Genomic DNA, 14440 nt, shown 5'->3' on the forward strand with positions numbered 1-14440 from the left:
GTTGCTAAGCAACGACTTTGACAGCTGTAGGAGCCACTCAAGCCATTTGAAGGTTTTTACTTCTTACTTTGCCACAAACAGAAAATGGATACTTTTAAGATCACATTTGACCGACAGCCGATCTGGTCAGACTCTGAAGATGAGACGACACTAAATTCCCAAACTGTCATCACCACTGAGCAGCTTTTCAGTCGGCAGCTGTGACAGAAGACCAGCTAAGCAACCTGGAATCAGCCAGAAATGAACCCAACACCATTCGCCAAACTAAATGGGCTGTAAGATGCTTTACAGACTGACTGGAACAAAACAACATTATTACTGATCTGGCAAAAACTGAAAAACTGAGCTGCACTCGATATTGCGGCAGTTTTATGGCTCAGTTCGTGCTTCAAAAGGCGAGGCTTACAGCAGACTGAGCAGCGAGTGAGCGGAGTTCAACAAGCTGCTTGTTAAGGAACTATAATTTGGTGGAAAGAACTGCGAACATTAAAACATATTAAATGCTGCGTTCACGGCCCAGTTTATTAATTTCTTACTATATTTATTTAACTGTTGTATCACAGCAATGGAACACTCGAGGTCGTGTGTTATCACAAATAACATCACGGCTATGATGATCTACGGCGACCAAATCACAGCCGTGATGTTATTTCACGATAGCGCACTCCCTCTCGAGTTCTATTACTTAAATGAATAGTGCCAAATACATTCTACAAGCATGCTAACGCTGCTGTGCATTAAAATGCCATCACATAAAAGTGATTGTTATTAAACTTCAGCACTGTTATATACCAACACTACTCAAACTGAGACTTTTACTGCCAAAGCAACTTAACTAGCATATCTGGCAAAGCCTGTTTGTTTGTGTCAGGTATTTTGATAAGGTTGCCTGTTTTCTGATGTAGATTCAGTGTGCAGCAGAGTGGGCATGCATGTGGCAGTAGTCATTTTTTTCGGCTTCTTAACGATCTCCGATGACATTCCTTGGAAGAATGTCTGTAAAGCAAGACGTGTGATCTCCGGAGCGTTTGTGTACACAGCTGCGATTTTTGATAACTGCATTCATTTCGATCATGGAAAAAAACAGCATAGACCTGGAGTTCCTAATATGGGTGTGATGCAGACTACATTGATGTGTTGATACAACTTCAGAGGGCTATTGTGATTGCTGTGTTTTAAATAACTTGTTCATTAAAACCCCAGGATGCAGTTAAAGATGGAAAAAATGTATTTGTTAGAGGCACTTTTCTGTGGTCATTGATGTAGTTTTATAGCCCCAAATCAGGGGTCGGCAACATGTGGCTCTTTTACTGTCTTGTTGCGGCTCCACAGCAGAATTAGTTGTTTGAGTAAAAATAAAATAATCCTCCTCTGCAGTAAAATAAAGCTCTGCTGGTCATTCTAACACAGTTTAACTGTAAATGGTCTAAAACGCTGGAGTTAATGTATAACTGCTAATTCACCCTTTAACCCTGAAGGTTGGTGCGCAGACTGCTGGTCATAAAGCAACGTAGACAACAGTCTTGTCAAGCTAGTAGCTAACGAAAGAGCAAAGAGAGATTTAAGACAAACATCGATAGTTTGGAGACGAATGGACTTATTTGTGTTTATAATCACTCCAGCTGGTTGCGTGATATGTTTAATCTGCAACGAGAAACTGACAAACACTAAAAAGTCACAAAGCTGAAGTCAGTTTCTTGTTTGAATTCTCCGGTTCCACCTTAAATGGTGCAGCAATCACATCCTGGTGGAACGAGAAAATTCGAACAAGAAGCTCGCAAATGAGAAGTGACTTCAGCCTCGTAAAAAAATCAAATGTTAAGAGACATTTTACAAGAAACTGCCAGAGATGTGAGAAAAGCGGCTACAGTTGAGCTAAAGCTTAAAGCAGAGTAAAGCAAGTCTGTGTTTTCGTTAATATTATATTTTTTAGCCTATACTAACACAACAGCACATACTGAGACATATTTACAGCCAAGATGGTAAAATGGACAGAAAATGTCTCCCAAGGTGCTTTCGTTTTTATTGAAAGGACAAAATGACTCTTCACATTTGGGTTGCCGACCCCTGCTCTCAGTCATAGGAGAAAAGTACCAAATTTGTGAGTTTTTTTTTTTCAGTTAGCAAAATCAGTGTGTAGCGATAGTGCGTTCTTAGAAAGCTTATCTTCAGCATTTTTGGCATAACCTTAAAACACGTTTGTCACACGTATACAGAGCTGACCTCAGAGTAATGTGATATTCTCTTTTAGTGTTCTTTCTTTTTTGTGTTCTCGAGAAGTCCCAGGAAAGAACTGAAAGGACTCGTGACTGAAAGTCGTGTTAGGTTTCTTGTTACAGGTATGTTGTGTTAGCTCTGGACAATGATTTTGAACCAGGATTTTGCTTTCAATTTTTGAGGTATTTTATTTGACTGCTATTTGGTTGGTAAAGTGTTTTATAGCCTTGATGTGATGACGAAAATAGCCGTGTTCCTCCTGCCAAGCGGCTTGTTTTTCGCGTTTTAATTCTAATTTGTGTGCTTTACTCTTGGTATCCAGGACCTGATAGTTAACTGCGGTGTGTCCTGCGCTGAGTGCTTTGGATTAGCAGTTTATAACCTATAAAAATTGACTTAAAATAACATGCTCCATGTTTTCCATGTGTTAGAAGTTGTATTCATTTGATTTAATTTAAAGAGAAGAAAACAGAACAAAACAGACCAGTCAAAACAGGCTATGGCAAGTTTCTAAGCATATGTTTCTACCAGCACTGAGGAAACATGGCTTCATTAACTTTTTATTAATGCTGCCTTCAGTGCTGAAAATATAGTGCTTTAATCTGATCAGTTTCGCTCAGTACCAAGCTGGTATTGCAGTTCCTCAAGCGTTTAGTTCTCTCTGTATGTGTTCAGTTCGTACCCTGTGCTTTGGACCTTGACCCAAGTCTGCATGATCTGTAGGTAAAGGAGGTTGGCACTCTTTTAAACAATGTTTAAACAAACTTGATCTTTTTTGCTTTTTTTTGCTTTTTTGCTTTTATTTTGTGTATGTAGTTGGTTGTTGGCTTTTGCCTGATTTCCTTTCTTGGTAAAGTCGTCACGCTCCTTTGCGGCACATAGAGAGGAATGCTGGATTACAGTTGGGAAGATAAGCGTAAAAAGAAACTCAGACTTATTTCCTCTGTTATGGTTTGTTAACAGGAAACAAGCTTTTTGGTTTTACCACGTGCCTTCGCCCGCACTGTATGCTGGTTTAAAGTGAGCCTTTATGTTAGATCAGCATGCCCTTTAGACATGCTTACGTCTGCCCTATTTGGGTCGCGTTTATCACAGTCGTTATTACATTCGAGCTGATATCAAGCAGTGGTTCGAGTCTGATGACTTGCCTTGACTGTTCACTGACAAGACCTCTCATTTACTGCATGTCGTCACTGATTGAAGTTATAACTTTACAAGAGCTGGAAAAGTCTTGTTAGTTTCTAATGTTGGAGGTTTTTTGGTCTATTCATCATTAAATATTTGCATAGCTGGCATTCAGATTAATGCATCCATTATTTTTTTTAAATAATCAGACAATGTGAAGGGCATCTGACATTTTCAAATACCGTTAATGTGGGGAAAATAACAGTTAAAGTGGAGATACATGGGTTTGTTTTCACAGTAAAAGTATGCTAAGCTAAATGCTAACACCCCTGGTAAATCCAGTGGCCTCCTATATACAAATCTCAGAAAAAGTGCTGTTCCTTTCTGAAGCAGTCTAGTTTCAGTTCCCAACCCCCAAACTGATACTTAGCTGCTGTATTTGACTTCATTAACTTTCATAGTGACTATGCCACCTGTGCTGCTCATACAAAACTGAGGCATTTTAGATTTGGTTGTTAAATATTAAACATTACTGGTTGGTCCTCAGAAGTGAAAAGTTTCACCTTGAGAGCTTCAAACATGTCTTTACACTCTTAAGGATGGTGCTTCGAGGGTTCTTTAGTTAAAAAAAATGGTTCTATAAAGAACCGTGAACAATCAAAACCTTTGCATCATAAAAGCGTTCTTCAGAATGATGGAGAATGTGCTGTAGATGGTTTTCTAAAGCACCAAAAAGGTGCTAAGCTTGGCATCGTAACAATAGAAGAACCTTTTTTTGGTGCTGTAAAGCACCAATCTGAAGAACGCTTTCGCAATGCAAAGAACTCTTTAATCATGCACTGGGTTTTTTAGTGCTCATGGTTCTGTATAGAACCATTTTCTTTGCAGTGGACCCCTTGAAGAACCATCTTTTAAGAGTGTAAGGTAACAAAACAGAGGCAAAAGATGATTCTGTAGATGGTTCTATATAGAACATTTTTGAAAAGTGGTTCTATATAGCACCCAAAAGGGTTCTTCTATTGTTACGCTATCAAGCTTGTAATAATAGAAGAACCCTTTTTGGTGCCATATAGAAACCTTTTCAGAAAGGTTCTACATGTTGCTGTCTGTAAGGAGATTCATGCACGTTTTACATCAATCTGAAAAACACTTTCATGATGCAAAGAACCGTTTAATCGTGTAAAGGGTTCTTCGAGTATTCATAGTTCTGTAAAGAACCGTTTTCTTTACTAAAGAACCCTTGAAGCACCATCGTTTTTAAGAGTGCACTTTCTGGTTATTTGAATACTGTCAAGTGGTTGTCACTGGTGTGTACAATTACCAGTGAGTACATTATCCAGTGTTATCCATACTGAGCCGATGTTCCATACTGATCTAATATTTACTGTTTACACAGCGAGCTGTGTCTGATCCTTGAGTTGGACCTTGGACAAATTTACTTATTCCTTGCTGGTGGCTCTCCACAGCGTGCCTTTTTGCCACCACTGAAAGTTGAAATAGTTTGCACAGGAAACGTTTTTCCACGTAAAATCTGATGAACCTGTTTAACTTGATGTGTGTGCTTCCTATGTAATGTGTAAATGTAACGTCATGGGGTGTCATCGTCGTCCCCTACAGGCATAGTTTCATATCTTTGCATCATTAACAAAGTAGGTTTTCCTGTTTGTTTCCGGTTACCTGGCTACCTGTCCTATAACCGAACTGGTAACCGAAACATAAAAGGTGTGCCGGTTCTGAAGTTTCAGCCAGATCTAATATCTTTCTAGCCAGATGTTCAGATACTGTATTGATGCACCAAGAAAAAGTTCTTGGCCAAAAACCAAAACCAGAAAAACTGACAATACAGTTTACGTAAAATAAACCTACTAACATTATTGCAGTTTGCTGGTTACAGAACGTGCCATGAAATCCAGCATCCAACATGTCGGCCGGCATCTGTTCACAGTTCCCTTATTGGAGCATCCTCGGTATTTGGCCTGTATAGATATCAGGACATATGAAATATGTACATCTTCTGATGTTTAAATGATCCTATCATCAGTAATTCATATCAAGTCTATACTTCCATTTATTTGTTTTCATTGGCCACAGACAACAAAGTAAATGCAGCAGATCTGTGTTTAGCTCATGTTATTTGTTCTAAAATTGTCAAATTTTAATGAATTTATCAGCAGTTGAAGTACCAGGTGCAACAATCTGCTCCTGACTGATTTTGATCATGCACACCCAGGAAGCAGTGCAAAAGCATTGTCACGTGAAGATGAGCTAAAGTGCTACATCTCTCTCTGGGTGTTTTCACACATAACTGTTAAAGTGAACCTGAAAGGGAACCGACTGCAAACGGCCTCAGTTCTCTGTGTTCACAATATAGGGAGATGAGATCTCGGACCACAACTCCATTAGAACTCAGACCCCTTTCACAGCCCATCTCTGATAAATCTGACCTTTCAGGTGGTGAGAGGAGCTACCAGACGCGGCTGCTGCTCTCCTATTGGCTGCGCCGAAACAATTGGCCGAAGTGCATCACGCAGAACTGGAAAAATGACCCTGCGCTTCTGCCGCGGTGGGCTCCGTTTACGGCCGCGCTCCTCACTGAGGCTCCACCCAGCGAAACTCTGTGTCTGCATTGAAATAATGTGTTAGAAAGAGCAGCAGTGTATATTCATTCGTTCAGCTTTCAGTTTAAAAGCAGCTTAAAGCTCAGCATTGCATGCGCCCACAGCATGAGACTTCAACTCGTCAAAATCATGCAGGCTCTCGCATCTTATCGCTGTAATATGTCAGCGCTGCTGTCTTGTCGCAGACCACGGACAGGCTTTATCTTGAGTAGGTCCTTATAAATGATATTTGGTCTGTTTTTACCTGCTGAAGTGCTGGAAGATTGGACTGACAAAAAGCAGACTGGGGCTGTTTTTCACAATGCGCAAATCAATCAAACCACAAAACAAGCTACGTTTTTGGGGCCGTTTAGAGGGGTCTGAGTTTGTTTGGTGTGTTCACATGACTCAGCGGTCTGACACTGAAGTGCCCAAGTGTGAAAACGGCCTCTGTTTCTCTAAGCTGCTTATGCGTTCACACTTCGGTACATGTCTACCCATCACTTCCTTTTTAGCCCATTGGTGTTTGGTTTTTTTGTACATCAGCAACACCGTCTAAATAATAGAGCAAGCTCAACTCCTCATTGGCGCAGGCAGCCATGCTCATATGTTTGTGTATTCTGGTCCATGAGTACAAGTGCAAACAGTCAGTGGATGTAATCTGAAGCTGGTCAGCTTGTCCTCCTTATTATGCCAGCCTTGATGTCCTTGGTCAGGGCAGAGAGCAGCAGGGATCTTATTAATAGAGAAGGAGATGGTGGTCTAGTTCACATTGCAGTGAATGATGCCTTGTTGGACCAGACCCAGCAAGTCAGAGAGAGGCCAGTATGTTGATGTGCAGAAGGGGACTGGGGCTCAGGGGGAGGGGGTGACTGGGATTCTGTTTGAGAGGTTATTAGGGATATAATTCAGGTTTGATTTGTTTTTCATTTATGAGGTCAAGGATTAACTTGAGTCGAGTTTTTTAAGTTATGTCTTTCTAAACTTCTAAACCAAACCAAAAATTGAAGATTATTTCAAGTGGTGATCTTATTAGACGGTGCAGCTGAACTAACGAAAAAACAGAACTGCCTCGTAAAACGACAGGGTCACAATATATGGGTAATATGTGTGTTATGTAAATTGTGTATCGCTGCTGCTGGAAGCAGCGCACACACACACCTTTTTGAACCTTATTTTATTTTAGTCCTGAAATCTTTAGAGACTGAAAAATCCAAACTTCTACATGCCTGTGAGACTGTAGTCTTTTTAAATGGCTTTTTTTTGTGTGTGATTTGTGGGTTACTTAAATGGTATGGACCATGTTTTATGGAGCAAAACAGATTTTATTTTAATAAATTGGTAACATATTTTACAGCTATAAGTAGTCTTGGGATTGCAGAGTTGTTTGTTCAGAGAGTCTAAAAACTCCTTGCTATTTCAAAAACACCTTGCTATTTTCATCCCCCCTCAAAATCCTATGGCCAGTATGTCAGTTAAGCATACTACAACGTCTGTGCCTCATTTTTCTGTAGCACTGCAGTCCTGTGTCTGTAACCGAAGTATCCTAACCAAAACAAGCAGCTATTTTTGCAACATTTTTGGCAAGCAGTTATTCTAAGCAGAATAATAGTCTGTATTATACTGAAAACTTTCCAAGAAGGCACAGTGCGAAGTGCTGAGCTTTGTGTGTGATACCAGCTTGCCTTGAAATATTTGAATTACAAATGCAAGCAAAACGTAAGGGCTCTGATGAAATGCTTCCTTTCATTGTTTTTACTAACATATCTGTTTCTGTATCTGTGTTGTGTGCTGGGTGTGTGTGTCATCGTGGTAGGTGTCAGCAGGGTGGAGGACGTGTCTCGTAAAATGAGTGGCGACGAGGTGGTTGACGAGCTCTTGCTGGAGGAGGAGGAGGCGGCAGCGGGCCCTGTGCAGATCGTGGTGGCGGACGAGGACGAGCATGCGTTCTCGTTAGATGAGGAAGCCCTGGAGCGCATCCTCCTGCAGGAACACGTCCGGGACCTCAATGTGGTGGTGGTCTCTGTCGCTGGAGCTTTCCGCAAGGGCAAGTCCTTTCTGCTGGACTTCATGCTCCGATACATGTACAACCAGGTGAGAGGCAGCACAGGAGGCTGGTGGCTTAAACAGAACAGTTCTGTACTCAGGTACAGGTGGCAGTATCTAAAGGATCTGTCAGTTCTGATCCCTAGCATAAAGGCAGTTTTAGTGGAACATGGTTAAGTATTATGGGCTGTTTATGGGCGTTCAGTACTGAATATTCCGTAATGGTACTGACTGAATTATTTCAGTACTACAGAGTATCGAGAAATTGTCATTCAGTACCAAATTTCAAGTCATCCTTGGCTTCCATGATCCAAAATACATGCTTGTTCCAGAATCCATACTGCTTATTGGCTGTCAGTGTCGCATTGTGTAACCGTGTTGTTATTGTCTGTGCATCTTGATTAGCCTGCAGTCCATTAAGGTCAGTAAATACACACAATTGAAGCACCTCACGTGTAATTTTTGGTTTAAGGCTTGCCCACTCACGGGCTGTAGTTTTAAAGAAGATATATAAAAAGTATAAGGAAAAAGTAAAAGGAATCTGTCAAAATTAAGCTATCAGTGATGGTATTTATATCAATGCCCAGCCCTAAGAACGAGAGTCTTAACGTGGGTGCGTTGAGGACGTAATTGTAAAGGCAGAGATGCTGCGGTAATTAAGCTGACTAATCTAGCTGGCATTTACTACAACCAAAACTGTGAAGATATCTCTCTTCTGTTGTTACGTTGACAATCTAACATGTTGGCACATCATCAGCTGAAGAGAAATCATCACGTAGAGACCCCTGAGTCATCTCTTGCTGAGCTGGTTAGTTCTAGTTTTGGCGTTAGCTCATTAGCCAGTTTGAGGGGGCAAACTTTATATCAGGGGTGTCAAACTCAGCCACGAAAAGGGCCATATTAATAAATCTCAACAAATCCATGGGCCAGAGAACACCTGTTTTTATTTTATTTTTAATTAACGTTTTGCTAAACCGAACTGACCATTGTTTATTAAAAAAAATATGCAAAAACTTCAACAGTAAAATATAAGCACTTTGTGGTAGACCTTGAAACATTACAGGATCTAGGTCTTTTAAACCATCCTATTTGCCTGAACTAGACCCCTGGCATAATTTCTTTGCTGCAAGTTCATTAATACTTGGGCTTAATTTCTGAGCTGCTGAGCTGATGTTAAGTGATTATATTGGCTGAAATGCAGTTAGTGTGTTTGGTGATGTGACTGGTATGAGAGTCGGAGCACATGTCATGTTGCAGTGCATGCTGGGGACTGTAGTGCAGTGCATTGAGAAACAAGCTAATATTAATAGAAAATTACAAAACTTTAGCAGGCCAAATAGGAATTTGTCACAGGCCTGATTCGGCTCACAGGCCTTGTGTTTGACACATGGGCTTTATATGATGCAAAAACCTGGCAGTTTTACTTACAGGCGCCAAAATATTTCTCTTGGCCTGTGAAATATAAATCCTGATTTTAAAAATGTGCCTCTACTTGCTGCAAAATTGTTCATGATGCTTCTTTGTTTTAAGCACCATTTTACTCATTTTGAGTCAGAACTACAGTATGTTAATATCAGCTGCTCTTGACGAAACATCAGTCTTGAAGATTGTCGAATATAAAAATGAGTCTGAATGCACGTTTCTAATTAAAACATACAGAGGCTAAAGATGTTGCGTTTGTCTTGAGCCGTTTGAAAGGCTGCTTCAATAGCAGCGTCATCAGTATTAACATGGAAATCAGTGCTTGCTTCCCCCAACAGCCCCCCTCCCACCCCCTTCATGACCAGTTGCATGTTTTGCCCCTGTCCTCCCCACAGCGCTTCCCATTTAGGTCAGGTGTCTTGGGAGAGGTTATTTTCTGCATGTGTGCTAATGGTGTGAAATGAACCAGTATCTCCTCATTAGGCCATTGCCAATCCTGCCCCTCCACTCTGAGCCTTCCTTGTGATCAGGGGTCCGACAATTGGGGCATCTGTTTGGGGTTTTGGCTCCAGTGGTTGTTGGGAGTACAGAGAGACGCTGTGGCTCTGTGTCTGATTTGATAGACTGATTAGGGTGCTGTGGTGCGCCCCTCTCATGTTGCAGTATATCCAAGTAAACATCAGACATCCAAATCAATGTTCTGTTTTCTAAATTCACAAGTGGCCACTTGCTGTAAATTATCAAGCGTCCCTAAAAGTAAATCACACAGATTTTAAACCATCATCCTCATCATCACTTATTTATATAGCACCTTTCCCATGCTCAAGGATGCTTTACAATCAATACATAATCAAAATTACATAACACAGAACACACACACACACACACAAGCCCCACGGTTCCCACAGCTAGCGAAGGGGAATTTCACTGACTTCAGTATAAAGTCACTTAACTAGCCTGGAAAGAGTACTTAGTGGTGGGGAAAGTCTCACACCGCAACTACGGTGCATCACCAGTGAGGCCGTCCCGGGGAGCCTCGAAGGTTTCAGACCAGTGTTTCTTCTAGCATCTTATTTACCTGCCTTATTGCCCCACTTGTCTGACTGTTTTCTTTCTTTGCCACTATACACCCTTTAATTGCTGCTGCACTCAGCACTTTAACTTAAGACACATACTTTGCACAATGTAAGGTTCACGTGTGTGTGTATATGTATATGAGTGTGTGATGGTAGGAATGTATGTTTTATCTTATTTTATTGTATTCACTACATGTACATGTTTGTCTGAAACTGAAATACAACAAAACTGAGGTAGAAAGCCCTTGTGAGCATGCTGACATGCAAAGAATAACTATGGTGTTCACTGCCTTGAATGACGAAATGTTCTGTTGTTGAAGATGATGTTTCATAGGGACCCACTATAGCCACTGTAATCATTTTAGAGACTTTATTTTAAACAAAGCGCTTTTTATTGTCAGGTCAGATTTTTCCTATTGAAACATTAACAGTGTAAAATGTATTTTCTATATTACCTTGTAGTTTTTTTTTTTTCTTTTGTTTCTTTTTGGTAGTTAGCTTACTAAGAAGCATCTGTGTTTGAAGTGTAAGCATATAGTCATATTCACCTTTTTAAGTAGACATATCAATTCGTTCAGAATGACTCAGCTGCTTAAAAGCTGGCATATGGTTGCAGACATTCCCATATAGTTCTAATTAAGGACAAAAATTGTTTTTGTTGTTTATGGTCAGCACTTCCCAGTGCTTCCCACCGTTTGGTGTGTGGTAGTCGTCATTTCTCATAATGTTACTGATTGGCCTGGAACACTAGGAGCTGCTGTAGAGGTTGCTTTAAGCATTTGATTTTTATGCAGTCTAATATGCAATTTTTTTTTCCATAGGATTCAACCAGTATCTTCATATACATCAGATTTTATTTTAATAGCCCTATCTTGAACTACATCATATTTGGCTGGAGTGCCTAGCAGGACGGAATGCTTACTTTGTGGTGCACATTTACTAGTAAGGTTAGTTTTATGCTAGGCTATCAGTAAGTGTCCTGTGCCTTGGTGTTATGTAGCCTTTCTGAGCCCCCTTAAGCGTTGTCAATGCCTGTTAATTAGGGCTAGTATAGAAAAAGGGAAGTTAAGGGAAAGCTAGGGTGGCACAACATGTAGGTTTACACTTGTGCCTGTCACATTTTTGCTCTGTCTTACGCTGCAGAGGTTTAGCTACGTCTTCCATTTTTCTCTCCAAAACCATTCAAAGCATCCAAATGCTAATTGCCTTCCTTAACTCTTTTTAATCCGTTTTAGCTGATTCGGCTATTACAGTGCCTGGCCTGTGGCCTGTGGCCTGCTTTTGTTGCAACACTGCCTTTCATTTGCCACAGAGACTGCTTTTGTTTCTTCCTGAAAGCTCTGAACAGTGTTATCTTGGGATAGACTTCCAAAATAACACTCAAGTATGTTAACAAACAAGAGGCACTCATCCCTGTCATGGCATATATGTCCAGATCGTCTGTGAACTGACTAGTGGTCTTCCTAAGTTGTTCTTAATTGTATTAGTATGCACATATGATGACTGCGCACCGTGACTGTCTGGGGACAGGTCTTCATTAAGTGAGGACTGGATTTTAGTTTCAAATTAAGTAATTGCATTTCTTAATTAATTTTTTTGAGTTTTGAGATGTGTAAAGTTCTATGAGAACCCATTTTGGTTTAGAAAGAGACATTATTTGACAATGGATGCGATAAGTCAGTCATCAGTTCCTCAGTGTGGAGCCAACATCAGGGAGTCGATGTCTCGCGCCTCTGTGGTTGTTTGGTTTTTGCTCTGCGAGAAGGGCTCACTTGTGCTTAAAACATGCTCTTTCTGCAGAAATGGGAGGGGTTGTTCCAGTGTGGTTGCCACGTATAACCAAGCAAAACATTTTTGCATTTGTCTGGAAATGATGCTAGCTTCACATGCCGTCACAGAAAATCAGTTACACTCTTGCATTTGTGTGGTTTGGTTGCATTTTTAATAACTTGTATGGAGTTCCACAGATGCATAACTATTAAGATTGCATTACCTACTTTTTTTTTTTAATGTTGATAATGGAAAATAGTAAATTTCAATAATCCGATAACTGCAGAAATCAGATTTTGTCAGTAATCCAATCGACACATTTGCATGCACTTGAGTAATCAGATAATGGGGAAACTCTGGATCTACATGAGTCAGGCGATAATTGGATTTCTGCTTTGCATCCAGCCAATAAACTCACAGAAGACGACGTGACGTAAACATAAAAAACTCATACGCAGCGTTTTAATTAACATCGTGCCAGTTTATCAGAAAATATGAACGTACATCATCTAGAAGATGAAGAATATTCTAATCCTTTATTTCATGTTTGGTTTCAGCGCCGCTCCTACAGTGTTTTGCTGCGTCTCGCGACATCCACTGTCTATTCTCTCGCATGCGCAGACTGAGAAATCCAAAAGAAATCAGAGTAAGAGTTCACATGCACTGAGAAATCTGATTACTGAGTTAAAATCCAGCTCTCTTCGTCGGATTTCTAGATCGGAGTATAGTGTTTATATGACCATTTGAATAATCTGATAACTGCAGAAATCCGTTTATGATGGGATTATTGAGTGCATGTATACGCACTTAATGTCTCAAATATCAGGCAGTGTATTCTTAAATGACTAAGTTTATCTAAAGGGACGGATCTCGCATCAGCCCACTTTGAATGACTAAGTTTGCAATGTAATGACTGACTTAATCCTGAATTCAGAAAAACAAAGACTGAAAGCTGCACTGTCGCTCTAACACCTGTGTTATACTACTGCAGAAATCTGATGCGTGGCTGGGTGGAAATGAGGAACCTTTGACCGGCTTCACCTGGAGGGGAGGCTGTGAGAGGGAGACCACGGGCATCCTGGCATGGAGCGAAGTGTTTGTGGTCAAGAAGCCGGACGGGAGCAAGGTAGTACTTAATGCAGGTTTATCTCGGCCTCTTTATGTTCAGCTGCAAAACGTTGCCATCATTGCTTCATCTTCTAACAGGCTTTTGCCCTTGAGCCTCTCTGTATCATGCTTCTCAAGGCTACCTCTTTATTCTACCACACAGTCAAAAGTCTTTAGCCAGATTTTAGAATAAAGTAATTTGTGTTTAAAAACTCCTGCAGCACTGCTGTGTCTGATCCACTCGTACCAGCACAACACACACTAACACACCACCACGTCAATGTTACTGCAGTGCTGAGAATGATCCACCACCCAAATAGTACCTGCTCTGTGAGGGTCCATGGGGTCCTGAGCACTGAAGAACAGGGTAAAAGGGGGCTAACAAAGTATGCAGAGAAACAGATGGACTACAGTCTGTAACTGTAGAACTACAAAGTGCACCTGTATAGTAAGTGGAGCTGATAAAATGGACAATGAGTGTAGAAACAAGGAGGTGGTTATAATGTTATGCCTGATCGGTGTGTTACCTGCTAATCTGCCTACCAGAGTGAGTAAAATTGACCTGGGACTATTGGTGGTAAATGGATACAGGATTTAGTTACCTTACTATTTTGATGAGCATAACCGTTTCAGTAAAAAGTAAAATCTTTTACATATTTACATAATTTACTGAATTTCTTAGTGTTTGTTATGCCCTCAGACTGGCACAGACTCCACTAGTTGTGCAAAAGCCTCTGATCCACTTGAGTCTCACCTGAACACCAGCTTCAGTGAAAGACATTCCACTGTTTTAGAAATAAAATCTGACCTTTTTATACAAACACTTCAACGTGGTCAATGTCACGAATGTGCTTACGTTTGAATAATGAGAAGTAAGGCGGGATCTTGAATAATTTTACTTGTTGTGACTTATTTTTTTGAAACTCTAGAACTTTTCTGGTTTAAATGAAATAAATCCTAGATTTTGAATGTGATCTTGGCCTTTTGGACCCCACTGTATAATGCAGCTCAGTGTGCTGTACAGGGTGTTATTGCTGTTTTTACCACTATTAACAATAGGCTACCTTTTAAATAATGAAC

At 40.5% G+C, this 14440-nt stretch overlaps 1 protein-coding gene across 5 annotated transcripts in view; it reads left to right on the top strand.

Annotated features, from left to right (window-relative positions):
- Positions 1-14440, top strand: part of zgc:158270 (uncharacterized protein LOC791213 homolog) — a 30565-nt gene that overhangs the window by 6406 nt on the left and 9719 nt on the right. For 4 of the 5 annotated variants that reach the window (XM_036584436.1, XM_036584437.1, XM_036584439.1 and 1 more), the window contains exons 2-3: positions 7756-8033; positions 13245-13379. In XM_036584436.1, the coding sequence (XP_036440329.1) occupies positions 7756-8033; positions 13245-13379 (413 nt within the window). Of the gene's footprint in view, positions 1-2923; positions 2941-7755; positions 8034-13244; positions 13380-14440 lie in introns of those variants that run through there. The other variant, XM_036584440.1, reaches the window with a different exon arrangement.

Source organism: Colossoma macropomum, unplaced genomic scaffold, assembly GCF_904425465.1.
Source record: "Colossoma macropomum unplaced genomic scaffold, Colossoma_macropomum, whole genome shotgun sequence".
Lineage (NCBI taxonomy): Eukaryota > Metazoa > Chordata > Actinopteri > Characiformes > Serrasalmidae > Colossoma > Colossoma macropomum.